At 34.7% G+C, this 27,696-nt stretch overlaps 1 protein-coding gene across 1 annotated transcript; it reads right to left on the reverse strand.

The window, feature by feature from the left end:
* Positions 1 to 20,679: 20,679 nt before the first annotated feature.
* On the reverse strand, positions 20,680 to 22,354 carry LOC139851599 (malonyl-coenzyme A:anthocyanin 3-O-glucoside-6''-O-malonyltransferase-like). The gene has a single exon (XM_071840680.1). It carries the CDS (start codon positions 22,318 to 22,320, stop codon positions 20,962 to 20,964), a length of 1,359 nt encoding a protein of 452 aa, XP_071696781.1. The 5' UTR covers positions 22,321 to 22,354; the 3' UTR covers positions 20,680 to 20,961.
* Between the last annotated feature and the right edge of the window lie 5,342 nt (positions 22,355 to 27,696).

The following is a 27,696-nucleotide window of genomic DNA, read 5'->3' on the forward strand; positions in this document are numbered from 1 at the left end:
AAAAATACCGATTTAAGATTGCTACACACTAACGGGCAGTGTACCCGATCGTGTAGTAGTATAGAAACTGGTTTAGTTCCGTGTATCGTTCCAAGGACAGTTATATCAGTCAAACTAGAATTAGAAACTATATTATGATTAACTAAGTGAATTAAAGTAAAAGTACAAGTTTTATGTTTTGTGGCTGTTTTAACGATTTAGCCAAATCAAAGAAGGTTAAATGTAAAAACAATATTTTTAGTCTTTTGGTTTATAAGATACAAATAAATGCAAATAAAGCAAGTAAGATAGTTTTGAATTAAATCAAAGAGATGAAATGTTTATCTAGATATTTTACCCTCGGTATTGGATGTAAATTAGATATTAAGCCCTGATTGAATAATTATGTGTGTAGTTATCTAATAGGTTCACTAAGAGTTCTCTCGGATAAACACGCAAATACAATAACAAGATCAAGGGTTCCCTTTTCACTATAGTTCTTGTATTTGTAATCAAATAACTATAAGTATGCTAATCACCTAAATCGACTCGCCAAGAGTTCTCTTTAGCAAGTACTCAAACTAGAATTACTAAGCGAGGGTTCCCTATAACTTAGACCTTTTCGTTTGTGACTAGTTGATCAACAAGATCAAAGACTTGAATAACAATTGTCTTTGCGTTCGCTCTACACAATTCATTCCTATTTTGTTTAACCGTTTTAATCTAGTTTACCCCCTTGGTCCGGTTTAGCAAACAATCAATCTAAGACAAGTTGATTGTAAATCAATATGATACATCAACAAGAGTTCTCTTTATCATGTAAGACCCAAATATTTATTGTAGATAATGTATTTATGGTGTACTATGCATGTATGAAGTGTACGAAGCATGTACGTGTTGCTTGCTCGAACGTCGAAGGAAACTGGACGTTGTCTGAAGGGACAAGGAGTGTACGTATCTTTTCAACTCCAAATAAAGTTTGTGTTAATGTTTCAAAGCCTTACCATTGGAAAGGAAATCTTATTACGTTTCCAACGATATTTGATTCATCGAAAACGGAGCTACGGTCAAAAAGTTATGGCCAAAACAAGTTTCTGAAATCTGACCTGCAGAGTGGAGCGGCGCTCCACAAAGTGGCGCGGCGCGCCGATTGGTGCAGAAGCAATTTTCAGCCTTTTTAAAGGCTTTAAATGAAGGGTACTTTGGTCTTTTCACTTGGGGACGGTTTGGGGTCATCAAAACTGATCCTTTGATCAGTTTGGATCACATTCTCACCCACCACAAACACTCTCTTCAAACCCTAGAGTGAGAGGAGAGTTTTAGAGAGAGAGAGCTCCAATTGGAGAAGAAGAAGGGTGTTTCGGGTCAAACCTCGGGTATTAAAGTTGTTCCACTCGTCAACGGCATCATTTTGGCGGTATTGGTAAGTTCTAACTCCGAATTTCATTGTTGATTTTGCTATTCAAAGTTAGGGTTTGAACTTGATTTGTTGATAAACCCATTTAGACTCATGAAGTGACTTTAGTGATGCTAGTAATCGGGTTTATTGTTATTGTTGGTGGATTTCGGTTTGGTGAACAAATTGGTTATGTTTAGAACTTGAAATTGGGTTTAATCACTAGGTTTAGTGATTGTGGAAGTATTGAAACCTATTTAGGGTTATTTGGTTGACTAACTTTGACTTTGGGTCAAATTAGGGTTTGGTGGTGATTATGACCCAATTGGCGATTTAACAAAGTTTATAAACTTAAAATGGATTAAGTTGAAGTGTTAAACCGAGTTAAATATGTTTTGGTGTCAAAACTTGCTAATAGCGTGATATTGACTTCTTATGGGTCAAACTAGGGTTTAAGTGTCATTTTGGGCAAGATAGGTGTTTAACACCTATGATCGGGTTTAAGTGGCGTATTAAGACCATTCTCACTTGTGTTAGTGATTATTGGTTAATTTTAGGCGCGTTTTGTACTTGGAAGTGCATTTGGGTCAAATTTGCACTAAGTGTCAATTTGGGTTGATTTGTGAATCCATTCTAAGTGTATTGTTGTAATTATGATAATGGAATAGGTATTTTCCATTGGCGAGTTGCAGATTATTTGGAAGCTTTCATCAAGACTTCAAGGTGAGTGTTAATATCCTATATGCATATGTATGTGTAGGATGGGTGCGGGTCGGGTGAAGTGATTCTCGGCTATAGAGCTCACTTCACATATAGGTGGATTTGATGGACTTGTGCATAGGTCCAATTGGCACGGTTGTGCGTTTTGGTTGACTACCTTTGGCAAAGTACACATTTTGGGTGTACGTTATCACACGTGGTTGTGAGTGGAATAATTATGCGTATGTGTATATAATGTATTTAATTGTGTCGTATGAATGTGGCATTGTCGCGTTGCTTAAGACACCACATTGTAAAGAAGTGGATGTCGCGTTGTTTAAGACACCACATGGTAAAGAAGTGGATGTCGCGTTGTTTAAGACACCACAATGTATTGGAGTGGATGTCGCGTTGTTTAAGACACCACCCATCGTATCGAATGGCATGTGGAATCGTCGCGTTGTTTAAGACGCCACATTGGAAAGGGTGAGTGAGTCGCGTTGTTTAAGACATCACCCGGGGGATTAGTGACTACGCGTTGATTAAGTAGCACTAACGGATGTTATGAACTCCAACGGTCTTGTATGTACCGTTTCCCTTGTTCGAATTGGTTAACCATGGTTGTATGAATTATGTATTGGCATATTTAATTATGAACTATATGCTATTGGTATTGCTAGCTAATGTGGATTTGCGGTTATTGGTATATGCACGATATGTTGCATGATTGTCGAATTGCTAATTCGTGATTAATGTTGTATTGTCGTGATGTAGTTAACCCTCCGGGTGTAGTTATTGGCGTTGTTCACATTGACGTTGGTGAACTTACCTTATTGATGGTATTATTAGCTTGTTGCTTAGTGATCGTACGGTATACTTAGATTAGCTTGCCTTTAGGCTTGGACGCTCCGGTATGCGGTATTTGTTTATTTATGTGGCGTGTCCATTTTATGCATATATATGTATGTAGTATATTATCATTCACTAAGCGTTAGCTTACCCTCTCGTTGTTGACTCTTTTTTTATAGATTGCATGCGGATTGGTGGCTCGGGTAAGCGCGAGGACTAGAAGACGTGCATAGTTGCTTTAGTGACTTACTTTTGGATCATTTAGGATTGGGTAGCGTATTCCCAATCGCCATGCTCGGCTTTGTTGTATTAAAAGTCTTTTGGTCAAATATTGTATTTCGGTACTTAAGGTGGTAAAATGGGTCGTTGTGGGACCCGCTTCGTAAACTCAATTTTATTAATTAAACGTGCTAGTTTTATATATATATGAATTTATGGTTAAAAGCGTTTTGGCTAAAAATGTCGGGAACTAGTCAAACATTTTCGTTAAATTGACTTCCGGGGACAGCGGGCTGTCCAGGTGGTTTGGCGCGCCGCGCACCCACCTGGCGCGCCGCGCAAATGAACTGCACCAGAAATTTTTTTTTTTATGTTGTGAAATTTAACGGGAATTGTCGTGGTTTGGTTTGGGTTGTTACAAGTGGTATCAGAGCATGGTCTAAGGGATTTAGGTGACTTGAGATAGGTGCCTAGACTTAGACTTTTGTGTGTGCTTAAATTGTTGCGGGACTTGTAGGATTTCGGGTCGGAATGGGTTTAGTTAGTGCCTTGTTTATAGGTCGACTAACGTATATATTAGTAATGCGGATATTATTAATATGCTTTTGTGTTGTGATAATAATTCTCGCGTGTGTTTGTATCGCGTAGAATTTTGGTTGTGTTTGTTCTTATCATCGAGCGAGGCGGTCGTTGTACTAACGAGTCGATGCGGCGTGTGTGCGTAATAAGAACTTGCAAACCTTATTACGGGTACAAATCGTGTCTAACAAGTGATGTACGACGAGTGGTTAGCAAGATGGGACGGTGTTGTGCGTGCGGTTTTATACGTTCGTGGACTAATCGTTTTGCATTCTTTTGAATGACGACGCGAAACGAGATCGAGGCGAATAACTTGGAGTTTAACGCTAGAGTTGCGGCCGCCGTTGCGGAGCAAATGAGAGCGTTTCGAGAAGAAATGGATAGGAAGTATTCCGAACTTCAAAGTAGTAGTGAAATGAAGCGTTATCTTAAGAGCTTCATGAGGACTAAACCACCGATGTACGACGGGAAACCGGATCCATTGGTAAGCACAACTTGGATTTCGGATGACGAAGGGCGTTTTCGCACGATTGATTGCCCTCCCGAGAAGAAGACGAGGCTCGCAACTAGTTTGTTGCGGGGTAGGGCAAGGGATTGGTTGGATGGTAAGATTGATCTTGTTGGTGGTGAAACGTTTATGGTCTTATCGTGGGACGAGTTTAAGGAGGAATTCTTCGAGGAGTTCCGGACTTCGGCCGATTTGTGGGAATTGCGTAATGAGTTGCGAAACTTGCGACAAGGATCTATGGATTTGAGTACTCTCAAGACGACCTTTATGGCGAAGGCTCGTTTTTGTCCGGAGTATTTGGGAAGTGATCGTTTGTTAATGGGGGATTTTTATTGGACTTTGAATGACGACTTGAAAAGTAAAATTAGTAGTGGTCAAGCGAAATCGTTTTCGGAATTATTCGACTTGGCTAGGGGTTTCGAGTCGCATACACGATCGAAGAAGGGTGAGCCTTCAAGGGATAGAAGGGTTGTTTCTTATGGTGCTCCGAGTAAGAGGACTAAGGGTCCGAGTGTGAGCACGGGTGGTACGCGGACGAGTATATCGAATTCTAGCGCGTCTAGATGTTACAATGGTGGCATGAGGAGTCACAAGTCTTGGGAATGTTCGATGCCGTTTGAGTTTGAGTTGTTAATGCCTTGTGTTGTGCATATTGTTGTTATGGGTGACGTTCCTAATGGAAGTACCCTATGGTGACGTTTGATTGTCGGGCGAAGGGCGTAAGACTTGGTGCGACCAAGCATTCCTTGATATTTGAGAAATGTTTCTACCAAGCCACGGAAATGGTTTTGGTGTTCGATTGTTAAGCGCGTGTTCGCTTTTATGTTGAAGTGATGAACCATGAGGTTCGTCGGGTGGTTGGAACCCTTGAGATCGAGTGTTTTTAATCTCGATGTGTGTTGGTAATGGAGTCTACATGATGCAACATTAGGTGCCTCTTTTATACCTACTAGCGTGGTGTTCGACTCCGATTGTGTTGCGGTACGCTTTCGTTCAAAGTGTATAAGGATTGGTTAAAATCCTTCGTGAACTCGAGGTTAGAGCGAGATGTGGTGATGGGTCGTGTGTACCCAATCGTTGGTAAAGTCTACATTTGGTAGCACTGTACGGTAGTACGAGTTATGGATATGGAACGTAGTTCCAAGTGGGGGAGTTACACTCCCGCACGAGGAAGTTTTAGGGTGAGATTTCGGATAGTGCTTATGGTAGATCCGAAACTTGTGTTGGGACCTAGTTTTTGGTCGATTTGTGGTGGAGTACAATTTTGGTTCAAGTTGTACTATTGGTTCGGATTTAAATTACCACCGAGGTGGTAATGTGGTAAATCTCATTGTGAGATAATGGATGTGTTTGACGAGCAAGGTGAAATCCCTCGGTTAAGGGATGTGTGTGTGTCGGATTCTCTTTTAGAGAATTATTGTTTGGTTCCTATGTTTAATATAGGTGGTTCTTGCTCGATAGTGTAGACGGTTAGCGGTATCCGTTAGGGTTCACTATAGTGTAGCGGAGCGCGATGTTGCACTACTCGTTGTGTGAGGTATTGTTATAGTGGTGAAGCATGACTTTCGGGGTCCGCTGACTTCATCATGAGGTATTGTTATATCGGTGAAGCATGACTTTCGGGTCCGCTGACTTCATCCGGTGTTGAGTGATCTATCAGTTGTTTTATACTCCTATGGTGGGATCGTGAGGACCGTATTGTGTGATTACTGATGCGATAGCCGTATTTCGCTCACATGTCGTTACGGGCGTGACAATGGTCGATTTTGTACGCCTAGGGTTTTAAGTTGTTATAGTCGATTGGACGCTAGCGGTTCTAGTCGTTCGCTTATGATGTTACGGTAGTTGCGTATTGGTTGTATTATGCGCTACAAGGGATGTTTAGTGATTGATGTTATCCGTAAGGATTCGTTTGGTTCGGTCTTCATTGTTTCGGATTGTTGACTTTAAGTTGAGACTTGGTTGCTTTTAGCGTTGTCCTTGGTAAAGGTACGCTAAGGAATTGATACCTCGGTACGAGATGGGTCGAGTTTTTCCCGATATGGGAAATTGAGCAGGTTTCAGTGCTCGGATTGTGGTTTTGATAAATCACGGTTGACGACTTTAGTTGTTGAAAGTGATCCATTGGGAAGAATGGTCTAGGAAAGTTCGTATTGGGACTTGAGTGAGGATCGTTAAGCAGGTCCGGATTGTTTAAGTGGAGAAGATCACGAGGACGTGATCGAGTTTAAGTGGGGGAGAGTTGTAAGACCCAAATATTTATTGTAGATAATGTATTTATGGTGTACTATGCATGTATGAAGTGTACGAAGCATGTACGTGTTGCTTGCTCGAACGTCGAAGGAAACTGGACGTTGTCTGAAGGGACAAGGAGTGTACGTATCTTTTCAACTCCAAATAAAGTTTGTGTTAATGTTTCAAAGCCTTACCATTGGAAAGGAAATCTTATTACGTTTCCAACGATATTTGATTCATCGAAAACGGAGCTACGGTCAAAAAGTTATGGCCAAAACAAGTTTCTGAAATCTGACCTGCAGAGTGGAGCGGCGCTCCACAAAGTGGCGCGGCGCGCCGATTGGTGCAGAAGCAATTTTCAGCCTTTTTAAAGGCTTTAAATGAAGGGTACTTTGGTCTTTTCACTTGGGGACGGTTTGGGGTCATCAAAACTGATCCTTTGATCAGTTTGGATCACATTCTCACCCACCACAAACACTCTCTTCAAACCCTAGAGTGAGAGGAGAGTTTTAGAGAGAGAGAGCTCCAATTGGAGAAGAAGAAGGGTGTTTCGGGTCAAACCTCGGGTATTAAAGTTGTTCCACTCGTCAACGGCATCATTTTGGCGGTATTGGTAAGTTCTAACTCCGAATTTCATTGTTGATTTTGCTATTCAAAGTTAGGGTTTGAACTTGATTTGTTGATAAACCCATTTAGACTCATGAAGTGACTTTAGTGATGCTAGTAATCGGGTTTATTGTTATTGTTGGTGGATTTCGGTTTGGTGAACAAATTGGTTATGTTTAGAACTTGAAATTGGGTTTAATCACTAGGTTTAGTGATTGTGGAAGTATTGAAACCTATTTAGGGTTATTTGGTTGACTAACTTTGACTTTGGGTCAAATTAGGGTTTGGTGGTGATTATGACCCAATTGGCGATTTAACAAAGTTTATAAACTTAAAATGGATTAAGTTGAAGTGTTAAACCGAGTTAAATATGTTTTGGTGTCAAAACTTGCTAATAGCGTGATATTGACTTCTTATGGGTCAAACTAGGGTTTAAGTGTCATTTTGGGCAAGATAGGTGTTTAACACCTATGATCGGGTTTAAGTGGCGTATTAAGACCATTCTCACTTGTGTTAGTGATTATTGGTTAATTTTAGGCGCGTTTTGTACTTGGAAGTGCATTTGGGTCAAATTTGCACTAAGTGTCAATTTGGGTTGATTTGTGAATCCATTCTAAGTGTATTGTTGTAATTATGATAATGGAATAGGTATTTTCCATTGGCGAGTTGCAGATTATTTGGAAGCTTTCATCAAGACTTCAAGGTGAGTGTTAATATCCTATATGCATATGTATGTGTAGGATGGGTGCGGGTCGGGTGAAGTGATTCTCGGCTATAGAGCTCACTTCACATATAGGTGGATTTGATGGACTTGTGCATAGGTCCAATTGGCACGGTTGTGCGTTTTGGTTGACTACCTTTGGCAAAGTACACATTTTGGGTGTACGTTATCACACGTGGTTGTGAGTGGAATAATTATGCGTATGTGTATATAATGTATTTAATTGTGTCGTATGAATGTGGCATTGTCGCGTTGCTTAAGACACCACATTGTAAAGAAGTGGATGTCGCGTTGTTTAAGACACCACATGGTAAAGAAGTGGATGTCGCGTTGTTTAAGACACCACAATGTATTGGAGTGGATGTCGCGTTGTTTAAGACACCACCCATCGTATCGAATGGCATGTGGAATCGTCGCGTTGTTTAAGACGCCACATTGGAAAGGGTGAGTGAGTCGCGTTGTTTAAGACATCACCCGGGGGATTAGTGACTACGCGTTGATTAAGTAGCACTAACGGATGTTATGAACTCCAACGGTCTTGTATGTACCGTTTCCCTTGTTCGAATTGGTTAACCATGGTTGTATGAATTATGTATTGGCATATTTAATTATGAACTATATGCTATTGGTATTGCTAGCTAATGTGGATTTGCGGTTATTGGTATATGCACGATATGTTGCATGATTGTCGAATTGCTAATTCGTGATTAATGTTGTATTGTCGTGATGTAGTTAACCCTCCGGGTGTAGTTATTGGCGTTGTTCACATTGACGTTGGTGAACTTACCTTATTGATGGTATTATTAGCTTGTTGCTTAGTGATCGTACGGTATACTTAGATTAGCTTGCCTTTAGGCTTGGACGCTCCGGTATGCGGTATTTGTTTATTTATGTGGCGTGTCCATTTTATGCATATATATGTATGTAGTATATTATCATTCACTAAGCGTTAGCTTACCCTCTCGTTGTTGACTCTTTTTTTATAGATTGCATGCGGATTGGTGGCTCGGGTAAGCGCGAGGACTAGAAGACGTGCATAGTTGCTTTAGTGACTTACTTTTGGATCATTTAGGATTGGGTAGCGTATTCCCAATCGCCATGCTCGGCTTTGTTGTATTAAAAGTCTTTTGGTCAAATATTGTATTTCGGTACTTAAGGTGGTAAAATGGGTCGTTGTGGGACCCGCTTCGTAAACTCAATTTTATTAATTAAACGTGCTAGTTTTATATATATATGAATTTATGGTTAAAAGCGTTTTGGCTAAAAATGTCGGGAACTAGTCAAACATTTTCGTTAAATTGACTTCCGGGGACAGCGGGCTGTCCAGGTGGTTTGGCGCGCCGCGCACCCACCTGGCGCGCCGCGCAAATGAACTGCACCAGAAATTTTTTTTTTTTATGTTGTGAAATTTAACGGGAATTGTCGTGGTTTGGTTTGGGTTGTTACATATCAACAACATATCAATTAACTAGATACAAATGGTTTTAACAACAATAAGCATGGTTCTTAATTCAAGCTTCAATCTATCACGCATAATACATTCAATCAATAAGATTACATCCAATACCTTGGTTATTAATCTAGACAAACATTATAGAAACTAGCCAACAATCATGGTAACAGACAACAATACAATCAAATTATTAACTGAAATCATTGCTGAGAACAAGTAAATAACCTACAAGAACAAGAGTTCTTGGATGAAGAAGATGTTGATGGATGATGCCTTGATGTTGAGCCTCTTCAAAGAGGTTGGAATTCTCCAAATAGCTCCTGAAAATCGCCTCTAAAACTCTCTGGTGCGTAACTCTCGTGAAACAGTCCCAAAAATGAAGTTTTAAAGTGGAGAAATTAGGTAAAAAGCAGAAAAGTCGGGTACACCTACTACGGGACGTCGTCCCAAAAGGCAGGACGGCGTCCCGATAAACAGACCTAGACGGCGTCCCGACTGTCCAAGACGGCGTCCCACATCAAAGGGCAGGACGGCGTCCCCATTCCCTGGACGGCGTCCTGCTTAGCTAAAAGGCACTGTTTCGTTTTCTTTTTAATATTAGCTCATTTGGACGAAGCCTAACATATCGAAAGCCTTGTTTTATCATTTTAGAGTGCTACCTTGACCCTAACTCGTATCGGGATCGACCAATGTCATAAATCATCAAAATTCTTTGTAAATCATTCTTCCGATACAAATTTGCGCATCTTGTCTTATCACTTGTAGATTACCTTCATTATCTTCGATTATAGAGCGTTTTAGGTGATATTGCGATAGATAAATATGATGTTATTGAGCAATATCAGTATGTTTTCATGACGATTATGAAGTGATAATGAAGTTTTATCATTATTGAGAGATTTAGATAAAACGATTCGATTATGTAAGGCGCACGAGTGAAGCTATCACAAACAAGTGAGATGAGTAAAAATATACTTGTTTTTACCAATGACGTGTTTAGAATTGATTTCCGAAATTTAGGGAATTAAAGAAAATCTTACGTAATAAGATTTGGTTCTTCAGCAATTTAGAAAACAGGATCTCCTTTGATTTAATGCGGTAATCTGTTTCGATTTCTTTGTCGGATATTTCACTATAAAACTACTCCCTTCGTTTTCTTATTTCCCGTCCTTGAGTCAAGCGAGCAATGGTCCGGAATTCGTAGATATGAAATTCGGAATGAACATAGTTAATGTCCTAAGAAAGAAGTTGTAATGGCACGATCTTGATTTGTTAAATTACCAGAATACCCTTGAAAAGACCGAATCATCAAGAAATATTTTCTTGATAAGTTTAGAGATTAGATAAAATGTAAGAGTCGTGTAACATGGCATATAATGACGGTACTGTGAATCATCACATTCCATTAGAAACTTAACATGGCTTACTGTAATATAATGAAGTTGATCAAGTTTCATTATATTATACTAATTCATGCATCAGTTCCTAACATTACTTCAAAATATTCATATTTTAAATTCGGAGGTTTCAGAATTTAGAAACTAACACAGTTTCTTTTATGATGTGATACAGATAGCGCGAGAAGATAGATGATTTCCGATAAGAATAGTTATAAAAATATCTTCAGAAACATTGAGGATATTTATAATGAAAGATATGATAATATCTTGGAACTTCTAATGCCGAAGGATGATAATGAAAAATAGTGTCAGCAAAGGTTTTAGAGTAAGGAGTAGGGTATGTACTAAGGATTTCAGCAGGCACTGAATCTTTTAAATTCTTTGAAGTCAAACTTATTCTTTGTGATTTGTCCACGGCTTACTTCATAGTTTCGCATAATCCACTTTTTGGTACTAAATTTTCTATTGAGTGTTTCCAATACTCCGTTCTTTATTATCAACTTTTGGCTATTAAGACCATCTACAACATGCTGCTTCGTCAGCATTCTCAAAGTTAACGGATCTGGGTCATCGGTTATCAAACTGAGGTGGTTTCAGGAGAATTGTGTTTTTAGATGGTTAAACGCTGATGATGGAATATAAAAGATTCTCCGGTAACGACAGCGAAAGAATAACGTGTATATATATCGAAACTAACCTTTCTGAGAAGTCGAGGTTAACTTGCTGGAGCTGTGACAAAATTGGCTAATTTGAAAAGGGATTGCAAAGTTATTTTGGGTAATAATAACACTAAAGAAATTAACACTGCTGCGTGTTAAACGTTGACTCAGTCTCCGAGAGTCTTATAGGAGCATAAGTCTTTGCTTCCGTAGATGAAACGCGGTTGGTTCATCCTCTCGATTGAGGGGTTTTCAAGAATCATGAAAGATTTGAACACGCATTATAATTGTCGAGATACAAATGAGGTTTAAGATGAAATCAAGTGGCAAGCTTGAAAAATTATTTAGTTTCATATGTTATAATCAATATTTTAATTTAATTCATTTTAATTGTCCAAAGTTAGCAGTCCAATAGTCCGATGGTTCAATGATTCATATATAATTTAATATATAATATTCGAATTAAATAATACGTATCGTGACCCGTGTACCGGTCTCGGTGTCGATCACAACTCAAAGTATATATATATTTTGGAATCAACTCCGACCCTGTATAGCCAACTCCCACCTTCACATATAGAGTGTCTATGGTTGTTCCGAAATATATATATAGATGGGTCGATATGATAAGTCGAAACCTTGCATACGTGTCCCGTCATTTAAAGTGCGTAAAAATAAATAACAGAAATTAAATGACGATAAATAAAATTGCGAGAATGTAAATTGCGATAAATTAAATGTTAATTAGTTAGCTGGGAACAGTTAGCCGGAACAGTTAGCGTGAAATCCTATCACAATTCCAATTAATTAATTCGTTTGTTTCTAACACTTTTTATTTTTGTCCAATGTTTTCTTCGTTATGCCACTTGTTGGATTCTGATAGGTCAAAATCCAAATATGAAATTTGAATAGAAATGGTTATTCTGTGGTGAACGGATACGTATATCGGTAGTTGTAAGTAGGATAGTAAATGATCGTTGAATCAGATTCGAAGAATGTAATGTACAGTGTAACTTATTAATGTGAATTCTAAATATTCCTCGGGTACTACCCACCCGTTAAAATATTTTCATCATTAACAGTTTGTACAAAAGAATTTTTAATTACAATCTTTATGAAAATATACTTGCATATATATTTTCATCGGATGTAATCATGGATTTAATGAGTCAAAAACTCATCTGATTTACCGTTAATACTAGATTACATAATCTCTAAAACATTAGAAATTACATATTCACCATGTCGAAAGAGGAAAAATGAGGTAGAATGATACGTAAAGCGAAGATAGCCGATGTAGATCGATGTGTAGAACGAAGTTCATACTCGAAGTACAGATGGTGATATTGAGGCGTGTAATGTTGATATTCGAGGTACAGATTGTGATATTGAGAGTTACGGTGCGGTTATGGTTTAGAGATGATAAGGGTACTGTCGACGTCGATGATGGTGGTACTGATTATGCTGCTGGTGCTGCTGCTGGTGTTCGTAACCTTCGCACCAGGTTCTCCAAAGTCGTCACACGAGCGCGTAGTTCGTTAACTTCTTCTAGTACTACAGAATGATTGACGGTTGAAACAAGCGGGTGAGTAAGATTCAAAATATGGGATAGTATGTGATTGTGACGAGATACTCGGAAAAGAAAAGAGAAAATGGTTTCTCGAACAGGTTCGTCGGTAAGTGTTTTAGGTTCATTGCCAAGAGGCAATTTGGTGGATGGAGAAGATCTTTGATGTGAATTAATTTTCGAATAGAGGATGATATTCTAACTTCATAGAATATATATATAATACTAAAAATTATGTAGACCACGGAGCAATTTACGGCATGTGTCAGGCAATTCTACAGATATGCTAAGATATGAATCTTGTCTATACACTATCGATGCACTGAATGCAGTAAGACGTGTCTAGACTTAAGAATGATAAGCAGGCAGTTCCCTAAGGATGATAAGCAGATGGTTTCCGACTAGATATGATAAGCAAAACTTTTGACATGTAAACACGGTCAAAGTCCAGACTCACTAATGTATCCTAACAACTACCAGTTAGACACACTAATTGGAGACCTGGTTCACTAAGACCAACGCTCTGATACCAACTATGACGACCAGTCCTAATCCTCCCGGACGTAGTCTTCAACAGTTGGTCCCATCGCGATGATCGACTCCAAATAGTAACTTTAACATGAGCAAATACACAGCGGAAGACCAAATTCGTACCTGAGAATAACATGCTTTAAAAAGTCAACATAAAGTTGGTGAGATATATAGGTTTGATGCTAGCAGTGTTATAACTATGGACCACAAGATTTCATATATAAAAATATAATACACTCGCAAGCGTATAAAATCATTCTGCTTATGTTGAGGCCTCAGTAACCAACCTTAACAATAATATAATAAGTCATCTTCGCAAAGATGGATATGTACACTCGCAAGTGTATAAATAATCCTCGAAGTACTAAACATCCGCCCACTAGTTCTTATGTCTAGTGCAGCCTACTGGATGGGGGTGTTAAACCCGATAGATCTATCTTTAGGATTCGCGCTTACATGCTATTATAACATATAACTAAATTACCTAGCACATCAATCCGCAGAATATCATTTTTAATCACTTGTGTCCATAACGTAAATCATTTGTAAAAACGGCGCATGTATTCTCATCCCAAAAATATTTAAAGTTCAAAAAGGGACTATATACTCACCATACTGTATTTTGTAGTAAAAATACATATAACATCATTGATCAAGTATAAGGTTGGCCTCGGATTCACGAACCTATATCACGTATATATATTAATACATAATTGAAGTCAAATAATTTCACCTATTAGTTATATAATACTTATATATAATAAATATGAATGTCTATTTAATATTTTATGTAAAATTATTATAATTATGTATCCAAAAATTTTTATATGTATTTAAAGATATTGTTGATAATAATTATAGTAAAATTGATAGTTTAATAATAATGAAAATGATAAAAATAATTGTGATAATAAAAAAAATGATATTTTTGAAAACAATAAGTTTAATAGAAATGGTAATAATAATAGTAACAAACTTTGTAATAATAATAATAATAATAATATCAATAATAATGATAATGAAAACAATACTTTTGACATTAATACTTAATACCTAATAATAATAATAATAATAATAATAATAATAATAATAATAATAATAATAATAATAATAATAATAATAACAATAATAATAATAATAATAATATCAATAATAGTAATAATTATATAAGGTAGCTACCTCAGTAATAAGCTTTCTAAAAAAAAACTACGCCACCACCCAGGCTCGAACTCAGGACCTCTCGAATAATGCAGACACCCTAGACCATTCATCCATTCTAACTTTTATATTTTTAATCACAGCCTAATTTATATAGATTGTTTACTTCGGCCCATCAGAAATTTGATTATTGGCCCAACAGAAAAGAAAGATCCGGTCCAACATAAGAAGAGCTGTTGGCCCAACATCGAATGGTTATGTTTCGGCCCAAAAATCAAATGACTTATATCACAGTTTATATTAGGATTCGTGAAAACAGCTGGGTATTTTCTTTTGGTGGGGTTCGGTGTTGACTAGGACCAACAACATCAATCATCGTTCAATATAAATCATTATCACAATTGTAAATTCGCTGTAACATCATCATCATTATCAAAATCAGTCATCATCGTTTAATATTTACAGGATCTCGAATACAAGCATACAATCAACAAGTGTGTTGAATCGTGGTTATGTGCGTCAACCTCAGATCACAAGAAACAAATTGGTTTCAAACAGTTGTGTAGTGTTATAGAGGTCTGAAACCGAAACAGAAAACAACGGAGGCTTATGGTTTCCGGGTTTGGGTTTTGGGTAGTCTTGAACATAAAATAGCGGCTATAATAGCAGGTAATTTGTTGTGGTGATTTTGAAGGGAAATAAAAAAAATAACTAGTAATAGCGGCAGTATACAGCAACGTTAATTATGATGATTGTGATCTTGGGTGATGGTTTACGGTTTGCTTTGTGTGGCGGTTTGGTTTCACAAGGGTGAAGAGGGTTTCGATTTATTTGATCAGTTTACGATATGAATGGAAAAGGTTTTGGTGATTAAAGATGGTGGGATTCTTGAACCGAAATAGGAAGAAATAGCAGGTTAGTAGTAGTACGAACAGTGATTCATTGATTGTTATTTTGAATGGGTTTCGAGAGTTTCTTGGTGGCTTGATGGCTTGGCAATCGAAAGCATTACCAGTAGCTTAATCGGTTTGTTGTGGGTTTAGTGGTGATATTTGATTATGATTACAACGGAACACAAAAGAAAGAAAGAAAAAGAAACAGAAAGATGATGATTGAAATCGGTGAACCATGGTGATGACTTGAGTGGTTAAACCAAATATAACGATGAAGAGTGCATGATTGATTATCATGAAAGTGGTGACTTGATTAAAGAGTAAGAGAGGTGAAAGATGGTGGTTATTAATGGTTCTTGATGGTGGTTCACAAGGGTGATGGTGTTAGCCGTGTGTTGTAAATGAGTGGTTCGATTGATCAACGAAAGAGATGGTGAATCGGTGGTGGTTTTGAGTTTAGTTCTTAGTATAAGTATATGTTTGTGTGTGTTTATCAAACCATAAGCAAATAGGTCATGTATATATAATAAGAAAACAGTAATCTCAATTGAATCTAAGGAAGTTGTTTTGTAGTTTAGATTTGCTCGACAACAATATCATTCGGGGAAGAAAAATTTGAAAGCAGACAAAGATAAAGAAGACAGATTTTTTTTTTTTATTATGTAAAATTCTTATATGTAATTACTAATAATAATTAAATTAATATATATGATTAATAATAATAATTATACAAAAATCATAATAATAATATTAGTGATATTAATAATAATAAATTGTAATATCTTATAATCATAATAACTATATTAATTTAATAATTATGGTCATAATAATTATAAAAGTAATAATTATGTATCAAAATTAATAATTAGCTCTCAAATACATTTTTATTAAACCTACAATCTATATAACCTATTTTCGGATCACCGTTTATCCTAAAATCATATAAGTTCGAGTTAAACTCTTCTGAATAATAATTGAAACGTCCAACAAGTATTACAATCACTTAATATTTATTTTTAATATACTCTATACATATATTTATATTTATTTTTATATGTATATATATTTATTTACAAATAATAGTTCGTGAATCGTCAGGCTTGGTCAAAGGGTAACTAATTATCTAAATATAAATTTTAAACTTTCTAGACTCAACATTAAGGTTTTTGCTTATCGTGTCGGAACCATATAGAGTTTAAGGTTTAAATTTGGTCGGAAATTTCCGGGTCGTTACATGAGCATTGACCCTGAATGCCTGCAACATGGATAAAAAATAATGAATACATGTATTCTGACAATATACGACGATAAACAATTAAACTCCAGTCATCATTATCGATATTATTATCAATATAATAACAAACTTACAACATGAATAAAAAATGGCAGAACACTATACTACAAATGGCAGTAACTTCTTGACACGTACGTTATCCATATTATGTATAACACTATTCATAATGATCTTAATTAGGTAAAACTAGTGTTCGAGCCCTCGCTTCGCGGCGGGGGTTCGGTTTTCAATGTATTTTATTGCGTTTAGTTTGTAAAATTATTTTGTGGTTAACGATGATGTCGTTGAAGCGCAACTCGAGTCGAACTAAAAGGTATAACTCGTGAAAGATTTAAATGTTATTTTAAATTAACAATATATGTGCATCTCCGCATTTCGCTATGGAATTGTCGACTTTTAAAAATTTAACGGAGAATTAACGTGTAGGAAAAGTACTCCAAATATTTAGCGCTTTTTAAAAAGCGTCCGTTTTGCGTGTAGCTAGTGACATTGTGTTCCTAAAATTATTTTGAGTTTAACGATGGTGACGGAAAAATTTAACTTGTTGCGAGCGCGAAGATATGACCCGTTAAATATTTGAGTGGAGTTTGTTTAAGATTTTTTATGAGAATAAGTATTTAACAATTTATCCCCCTGTTTGGGGGTATGTTTGATTTTTTGGATAAAGTGTGGGGGTTTTGTGGTGCAATTTGGAAAAGAAAAAAAAGCGTCCGTTTTGCGTGTAGATAGTGACATTGTGTTCCTAAAATTATTTTGAGTTTAACGATGGTGGCGGAAAAATTTAACTCGTTCCGAGCGCGAAGATATGGCCCGTTGAATATTTGTGTGGAGTTTGTTTAAGATTTTTTATGAGAATGATTATTTGACAATTTATCCCCCTGTTTGTGGGTAGGTTTGATTTTTTGGATAAAGTGTGGGGGTTTTGTTGTGCAATTTGAAAAAAAAGGTGAAAAGTCGAAAGTACCCCTAGGTACTATTCATTTTTCCTATGTCTTTTAGATATAGTAACTAGTTGTGGAGCCCTCGCTTCGCGCCGGGGACTCCGTTTTGAATGCGAGTTAAAAAAAAGTCTTGATATATTTTGTAAAAAAGAATTTTTTTCGACATCTAACATTGAAGGGTTGTTCCTTTTGTGAAAGTTGCTTCTTTTAGCGTTCGGGTTTTATTTATAAAAAAAAGGTTAGTAAAGTGGGGGTTCGATTTGTATTTTAATAAAAGTTAGGGGGTTAAATTTGTAAAATTTGAAAAAAATATACGTATAAAGTGGGAGTTCGATATCTATTTTAATAAAAGTTAGGGATTAAGTTTGTGAAAATTGAATATTAGTAAAAAAAAAGTTAGTAAAGTGGGGGTTCGATTTGTATTTTAATAAAAGTTAGGGGTTAAGTTTGTGAAATTTGGGAAAAAATATACGTATAAAGTGGGGGTGCGATTTGTATTTTAATAAGAGTATAAAGTGGGGGTGCGATTTGTATTTTAATAAAAGTTGGGAAAAAATATACGTATAAAGTGGGGGTGCGATTTGTATTTTAATAAGAGTATAAAGTGGAGGTGCGATTTGTATTTTAATAAAAGTTGGGGGGTTAAGTTTGCGAAAAGTGAAAAAATGAATAGTACTATTCATTTGGCCTAGAATTTTTTTCGACATCTAACATTGAAGGGTTGTTCCTTTTGTGAAAGTTGCTTCTTTTAGCGTTCGAGTTTTATTTAATAAAAAAAAGTTAGTAAAGTGGGGGTTCGATTTGTATTTTAATAAAAGTTAGGGGGTTAAGTTTGTGAAATTTGAAAAAAAAATACGTATAAAGTGGGAGTTCAATTTCTATTTTAATAAAAGTTAGGGGATTAAGTTTGTGAAAATTGAATATTAGTATAAAAAAAAAGTTAGTAAAGTGGGGGTTCAATTTGTATTTTAATAAAAGTTAGGGGGTTAAGTTTGTGAAATTTGGGAAAAAAATATACGTATAAAGTGGAGGTGCGATTTGTATTTTAATAAGAGTATAAAGTGGGGGTGCGATTTGTATTTTAATAAAAGTTGGGAAAAAATATACGTATAAAGTGGGGGTGCGATTTGTATTTTAATAAGAGTATAAAGTGGGGGTACGATTTGTATTTTAATAAAAGTTGGGGGGTTAAGTTTGCGAAAAACGAAAAAAGGAATAATACTATTCATTTGGCCTTTGCCTTTTAGATATAGGTATATAAAGTTGGGGGTGCGATTTGTATTTTAATAAAAGTTGGGGGGCTAAGTTTGTGAAAAGCGAAAAAAGGAATAATACTATTCATTTGGCCTTTGCCTTTTAGATATAGGTATATAATAAGATTGAAAGCAGGATACCTTTGTTGCAAAAATATCGATTCACAACCTTGAAACCCACAAACTGAAACCCTAATTTTTATGAGACCATGATATTTGGGTAAACGATTGAAGTGACAGAATTGATAATATAGACATTCTTGAATTAGGGTATGATGAAAAAGAAATTTAAATAAAATCAAAAACAAATCTTAATCAAATTCCATAATCCATGATTTAACAAATTAAGATTTGTGAAAATTACATACCTGATCCGACGGGAATGAATTTTCCAATTTATATTCTGAATAAACCGGAAACAATTAGTTTTTGACGATTATGAAAGTTTTGCAGTATTAGAATTGATAGATGATCTAAATTAAACACAAACCTCTATGATTGATCCTTGCAGAAATTGAGTCCGCATATAGCTTTCGGGTTTAGATCGCTGCTGTAAGAGGAATAGACGAGAAACTTTAGGTTTTTAGGGAAGACGATGAAACAGGTGTTGATGATCAAATCGCCAGAGAAAGATCATCAGATGTATAATTTTGTGTAATGAGAAAGATCGTCAATAGAGAAATATTGAAAGAACGACTAGGTTTTCTTCTTTTTGTCTGGAGGTAGGTTAATTCTTTTATTCTTTCATTTTAAAATGTCTTATTTCAAGTATTTACTTTTATTTCAATTAATTAAAAAGGATTGTCGTGAAATGAAAAAAATATTTTGTTGATGAATAGTGAAGTTAACGAATTTTTTTTAAAAATAATACTCCCTCCCTCCGTATTATGCAATTCGAAAATGTACACTTAGACCACTCCCTACAGCTAGTTATCCGTTAGTTACCCGTCATTACCCGTAACTAACCATAGGCACGAACTAGTTACCCGCTTTAGTTATCCGCTTTCACCATGGATTTAATGGAAGTATGAGGTTTAGTTATAGATTTGTGGGTCCCAATAATTTTTTTATTGTTTGGACTTAATGCTTTATTGCTTGTACGTTGTATATTAAGAGGGTTATTGTTTTAGGCATGATAGGGAGTGTTTAGTTATGGGTTAGTTATAGAATATTAGTGTTGATGTGACGATGTGAAAGGTTAAGAGGATGAATAGTTTAGTTACAATAGGAGTCATAATGTGATTGACAGAATATGATAATTTAATAAGATGGACCAGCAACGAAATGTGGCCATGTGGATTGTGGGAGCCATCACACTCGTTATCTATTACTATCTATATTGATAAATTAATATTTAATATATTATTAAAAAACCCGGCTACCACTATACCGTATTTATTTATCTATCTATCTATAGTCAAATTATATATCTCATATCTCATACTTTTTTAAAACTCTAGGCTATTACTATAATTTGATGTTACGAGGATGTCGATTTGACCGGCTTATATTATACAGTATATCCACTATTATTAAAATAAGATTTTCTTTTGGCTTTAGAAATCAAGACGTGTTCAATTTTGAATCAACCTCTCAATTTAATAACCAGATTCTAGATCTTTAGGACTTGTTAAATATTCGAGATCCATGATTGGAGTAAAATTCACTATTTTACCCAATGCGTACACGCAACCAGGCATCTAATTTGAGGTGATATTTGCCTTTCAAAATTGAAGAAAAATGGGAAATTAAATGCAATAATATTCGGACCGTACATAATAGTCGATTATGTAACATAAAAAAAAGTACAACAAAATAAATTGATGACTCTGAACGTGTATGCTTTTAATCCTTCATCAAAGAAACGAACAAAAGCTTCCATTTCATAATCCATAAGCGTAAGACCTATCTCCAGATCATCGTTCAATTCTCTACTAGCATTCATCTAAATCGACATACTATAATCAATCGAAATCGTTTCAACATAAAATAAAAAGTACAACAAAAATAAATCGATGACTCTAAACGTATGCTTTTAATCCTTCATCAAAGAAACGAACAAAAGCTTTCATTTCATGATCCATAAGCGAAAGACCTATCTCCAAATCATCGTTCGATTCTCTACTAGCATTCATAGAAAATGACATATTATAATCAATCGAAATCGTTTCAACTTTTTTCGGTCTCCCCCACCCGAAATCGGTCTCATCATAAAATTTAAGCTTGGGCGTACCCGCAACCCCTATTATAGTTTTCGGCATTCCATTTTTAATCAAATCTCCAATCTCACCTATATCTTTTATAATCCCACCCGATTCGGTTAATGTTTTATGTAAAGTTTCTCCAAGCAACTTTGCCGCCGTTAAAAATCCGTCATCTCCCGATAACTCCGTTACTTTTGCAAGCGCCATACAACCACCGACACAGTTCCCAAAATAAGTCGACGGAACCGGTGGATCCAAACGTGCCCGACAATCAATAGTAAACCCGAATAGTTGTGGATCATCATTATGTGATTTTGCAATACAACTCCAAATATAACCACATGCAACAGTAAAAGATGACACGTAGGGTAAAGTTGGTAAAGCAGTTATTACACTTTTTTTCAACTCGTTTAGGACTTTTCGTGTTAAAATAAACGTGCCACGAAGTTTATTAGACGGTTTTGAAAGACTTAAAGGTTGATACTTTTCGTAAAGTTCATCAATTTTGGAAAATTTTAAATAATTCTGATCGAGTTTTGGGTTATTTATCACTCTGTCGTAAAAAGGTTTAGCTCCATTAGCTAAAAACAACTCATCAGAATCAGATCTTGAAATGGATGTCCACGCGTTTAAAAAACAAAAACGCGTGCTTGCGTCACCAAGACTATGATGATTCGTCATACCAATTGAAACGCCCTTTTGTGGAAAAACTGTTACTAGGACCGAAAAAAGTGGGATTTTTCGAAAATCCGATGTTTTCAGGCTGTCGGGTAACGGTGGGGTTAGATCGTAAAACTGGTCGCAATCTCTAGGATGGTTTCCTACTAGATCATTGAAATCAAGGTCAGATTTTGCGAACGTAATCGGTACGGAATCACCTTCAAGGTAACGAATTTCGGGTTTTTTGTTGTCGGGAAATAAAAATAAGTTTCCTGCGAATGGGTAAAAATGTTGGAGAGTGATTGATAACGAGTTTTTTAGACTTGGAATGATGGTTTCGATGAAATGGGTTTCGTCGATTGAAAGATCGTAAAAGAAAAGATTGTGAATTGGAGGTTGAGTTAGCCAGAGGAAATCGAAATATGTTAGCGACAGTGATTTTTCGACTCCGGTGGCTGACGGCGGTGATACGGTGGCTTTTTCAAGAATAGTTAGAAGAGGAGGATGAGAACCCATATTTGATGTTTGAGGATAGAATTGATGTGCAGCTGGTTCGTCTCTATTTAAGGTTGCTTTATTATACTTCTATGTGGTATATACGTATGCATCATCTTGATAAGTACTCGCTAATTTATTTTAATTATTATAATATAATATAATTTAATATTTATAACGAGGGTGTCGGAAAAATTTAACTCGCTGTGGGCTAGAAGATATGACCTGTTGAATATTTGAGTGGAGTTTATTTAAATTTTTTTATGAAAATGTTTTTTGACACTTTACTCCCTGGTTGGGGTCAATTTGAATTTTTGAATAAAGTGGTGAGCTTTTTTTGGGGGGAGAAAATTGAAAAAAAAAAGTAAAAGCACGAAAATGCCTTCGATATTATTAATAGCTTTGTCTAATAGATATTATGATAATTTAAGCTAATTTGTAATTTATATTTTTATTTATATTTAATTTACTTTTATTTACACTCCTTAGTCCTAATTTAATAGCTACATTATGAGTTATCCTAAATTATTTGTTAAAATCTAAAAACATATATTAACAATATGCTGAGGTTTTTTTATATCTTTTTTTTTAAAAGCCAATAAAATTATTATTATTATTATTATTATTATTATTATTATTAAGCATGAAAAAGTACTTGTCGGGGTAGAAACCCCAATAACAAAAATTCGAAACCATATACATCTAGGCTATAGGTTTTTTTTATACCTTCGCATTATACACGTAAAAAGGTAAGTAAAATTTAAGTAATAAACAGTAAAGTAAATAAAAAATATAGTGTAATAGTTATATTTTTAATTATGTATTTTTATCAGATTAATTAATTGTATTAATACAAAATATCCCGTAATAAATTAAATTTAAGTACTTGGAGTTGGGAATATCAATGTTTGAATGTCGACAGCATATATGAGGATAAAAATGAAATTAGAAAATTTTCTTTGTTCTTCTATGATATTTTAAGATTATTATATAAAAAAACTGAATGTTAGAATATTCAAATGATCACAATATATACTCCGTAGTATTATATTTTAGGTGAAATGACCTGTAAATTGATCTGTGAAATTACGGGTTTGTTTAAACGAAATAATTTAATGATATATTTTAGGTATTACGTGAATGTAAATGCTAAAGCCATTTATTTTAATGATTCGTTTGACTAATAAATTTGTCGTTGTTTTTACAAATATATAGAGACATGTATTTTTTCATACATATGTAACGTAATTAATTTCATAAAAAGAATTCATATTTGAATATTAATAATATAATAATTATAATTATAATTATAATTATAATTATTATATTAAAAGTAAACAATAATAATAAAGTTCGTTCAGAGTTGAGTATTCATATTTTTAATAATAATAATAATAATTGTTAGTAATAATAAATGCCTTTTAAATTTTTTTAGAAAATTAAAATACAATGATTATATAAAATTTGTACAATATGCTTTAAAATTTGGGTATTCTGTAGAAGATTTTTCAATTTAGGAGAGATTAGTATTTTCTTTTATAAAAGATTTCGGATTATCCTATCCTATCCTATCCTACTATACATTAAAAGAGAGTCTTTATTAACTAATAATTATTTCTAAAACTCCCTTAATCACCGTTAGATTAAAAAATTACATTACAATACCCCTTAATCCAACGACCATTAATCATCCTATAAAAATATTAGTTAATAAATCAATTTTAAAAACACTTATTCCTATAATACCTTTTTCTAATAAATAAAAAAACACGGGAAACAAATTTGCGATCTCTGTTTCTTTTATATTTTCCTTCTTTCTTATTTGTTTTCTAGGGTTTATAACTCACCAAATCTTTCAAGCTTCATCACTTCTCTCCAATTAATAGTGCTAACGATTCTAAAATTGCATGGTTCATGGAGTAAAATCTCTACAATTGTTATTCGAGGTTTGTACTGTTGTCTCTTAAACTTGTTCAGTACTCATTTTTTTTGCTTATTGTTGTTTTTTGTATTCAAATTTGTAGTCGGTATGTATGTTTTGTGATGGATTTGTTAGTTAGGTTTTTGCTTAAGTACGGTATTAATATTAATTTTGATTGCTCTTAATTTTAAAATACGCGGAAGAAAATTAACAAAGAAGGGTTTCATCGAGGTCATTCATTCACGACACTCAGAAAAAACAAAACCCTAATCATCGACACTACCTCTTATCTCATTTTCTTTGATTCAGGTTAGAAAATTGTTTAATCGAAACCCTAAATCTAGCGCCCCAAATCCTCTATTCTTTGTTAATTATTTTTTTTGCACTTTATCATAAATATATGGTCTAATGAGTTAAGAAAGTGTATCGATGCTAAATCTTTCATTTTTAGATACGTTAACTAATGTTGATGATGTGTAATTGTCTACTTTGTTCCAGGATTCTTATCGGTTCAAAATGCTCTCTTTAGCAAGGTAAATGAGAAGGACAATTGATGAGATTTTGGATGCTACAAAGGTAGTACATGTTCAATTAAATTTCTTAAGACTTTTAGTTTTTGATCTTAAATATTCGTTAAGAACCTCTAAAAATAAAATTCCTTTACCCTATTATTTGTGTTCATATTCAATAAATGAACTTATTTATCATCTCAAGTTGCGTAGTATTTGTGCAGATAGTTAAGAACCTCATACGTAAGATATGTATCTTGCTTCAGCCATTAAAGGTTGTAAGACTTTTGCTAATATTGTAGACATTGTACAAGAGAATTATTTAGATATGTTATGTCTTGGCCCATTTACACAGTTTTGTAAGTGTATTTATATAATTTACTTTGAGTTCGAGACCACTTCAATGAGACTTACATGTATGTTTGATTAACTTTTCCATTTGAAAAGCTTTCCACATTATTTATTATTTAGATATATATTTTACATTTGTTGAGTATCTATACAGAGGTTAACTGAAGATGAAAAGTATCCTAGAATGACTCTGACTGCTACTCTTTGTCTCACACCCCATCTAGAATGCATCCTACAATGAGCCATGTTTTGAAAAATAATCAAGATTGATCTATAAGTTTTGATCGGGTTGGTATTGTGTGCTATGTTTAGTGGTAAGTTTTGATTCTTAGTTGAGTTGCTGATGTTAATTGTAATAATCACCTTGACCATCTCTTCATTATTGATCCTCATATATCTATGTTATGCTCACTAATATGATTATAATAATGAGAGATTGTTGTGTTTTACAGATAAGTTTGCTATAGAAGTAGACAGATGCAAAAATACCTATACAATCTATTCTTTGCAACACATTTTTATCTTAGAAAACAGTTGTAATATTATAAAATGAGACAGAATACTAATTGCGTGTTTAGGGTTTAGGATTTAGTGTATAGGGTTTACAGTTTACGGTTTAGTGTGTAGGGTTTAGGGTGTAGGGTTAAGGGTTTATGGTTTAGGGTTCTATAGTTTACGGTTTAGTTTTTAGAATTTATAGTATAGAGTTTAGGGTTTAGGGTTTTATGGTTTATGATTTAGGGTTTAGTGTTTAGTGTTTACATATAGGGTTTAAGGTTTAATGTATAGGGTTTAGTTTATAGGGTATAGGTTTTAGAGTTTAGGGTTTAAGGTTTAGATTTTAGAATTTATTATTTAAGGTATATATAGTGTTTAAGGGTTCGGGTTTACGATTTAGTGTGTAAGGTTAAGGGTTGGTGGTTAAGGGCTTAGGGTTGATTTAGGGTTAGGGTTTAGATATAGGGTTTAGGATTTAGACTTTAAGGTTTATATTTTAGAATTTATGGTTTAAGGTTTAGGGCTATATGTTTTGTTTATACAATTTATGGTTTAGAGTATAAATATAGTGTGTAGGGTTTAGGGTTTATGGTTTAGTGTATAGGTTTTAGGGTATATGGTTTAGGGTTTAAGGTTTAAAGTTTAGGCAAGAATTTATCTGGTTTAATTTTTCTTTCGTTAGTTAAGCCACATTTTTCTAAAAGAGATTAAGGTTTAAGGTTTAGGGTTTAGTGTGTAAGTTGAAGGGTTGATGGTTTAAGGTTTAGATATTGGGTTTAGAGTTTAGTGTATAGGGTTAATAGTTTACACTTTAAGGTTTAAGCTTTGGATTTTAGAATTTATGACTTCAGGTTTATGATATAGGGTTTCGGGTTTAGGGTTTTGTTTTTACAATTTATGGTTTAGAGTATAGGTATAGGGTTTAGGGTTTAGGGTTTAGTGTATAGGATTTAGGGTTTAGGTTTAGGGTTTATGGTTTAGTGTATAGAGTTTAGGGTATATGGTTTAGTGTTTAGGGTTTAGGGTTTATAGTTTAGAGTTTAGATTTTAAAATTTAAGGTTTAGGGTATGGGGTTTAGGGTTTAGAGTTTAGGGTTTAGTGTATAGCGTTGGTGGTTTAGGGCTTAGTGTTGGTTTAAGGTTTAGATATAGGGTTTAGGGTTTAGAGTTTAGTGTATAGTGTTTATGATTTAGTGTTTGGGGTTTATGATTTACAGGTTAGGGTTTAGGGTATAGAATTTATGATTTAGGGTTTAGGTTATAGGGTTTAGGGTTTATTGATTAGCGTTTAGGGTTTAGAGTTTCGGGTTTAGTATGTTTAACGTTTAGATTTAGGGTTTAAGTTTAGGGTTTAGTGTTTATGGAGCGAGATTTGCTGATGAAGCTGAAAGTTAAAGTACAATTTGGGTTATCTTTTGACCCACTTGATTCCTGTTTTTTTACCCTTATGTTCCAATTGACCCATTAAACTAATTTAAGATCAAAACTTCTCCAATCAACCCATATTATATAAAAACATAACCCAAATTCGGTTATCAATGTGAACCATGTTTTAGATCTTCTCTACAGTATGGAAAGTCTAGATACAAAGTTAATATTTTGTTATTTGCGTTTCATTTCAAAGTCGCTTGTTCGGTGGTTGGATAACTTTCTCACGGGCGTCGATTGAACTCCTAACAACTATAATTTTCAATGTTGGATTAGAAACTAAGTTATGAGTTAATTTCTCAACTTCGTGCTGATTACCATATAGAAAACAGCAATGCAGGGATCGATGTGGTTACTCGATGTGTAAACAGAACACACTCTTTAAATCAGTAGCATGTACAATTAATCATAATTTAATGATGTTAACATATATATAGGAAAAATCAGTCGAATCTCGCTAATAGCTATAGGTAGCAAGATGGGCATGTTAGGTGACTGGTAGCTTTTCTTAATAAGCATTAACTGCATCTGGCTCAATTGGCTACATTTCACTTTTTAGGAGACCACGTCAATAAGACTTACATGTATGTTTGGTTAACTTTTCCAATTTTAAGGTTTTCCACATTATTTATTATTTAGATATATATTTTACATTTGTTGTGTGACGACCCGAGAATTTTCGACCAAATT

This window comes from Rutidosis leptorrhynchoides, chromosome 6 (assembly GCF_046630445.1).
Source record: "Rutidosis leptorrhynchoides isolate AG116_Rl617_1_P2 chromosome 6, CSIRO_AGI_Rlap_v1, whole genome shotgun sequence".
Lineage (NCBI taxonomy): Eukaryota > Viridiplantae > Streptophyta > Magnoliopsida > Asterales > Asteraceae > Rutidosis > Rutidosis leptorrhynchoides.

Excerpts from the sequence above, each read along its gene's own strand:
- LOC139851599 (XM_071840680.1), bottom strand. The coding sequence starts at position 22,320 with ATGGGTTCTCATCCTCCTCTTCTAACTATTCTTGAAAAAGCCACCGTA.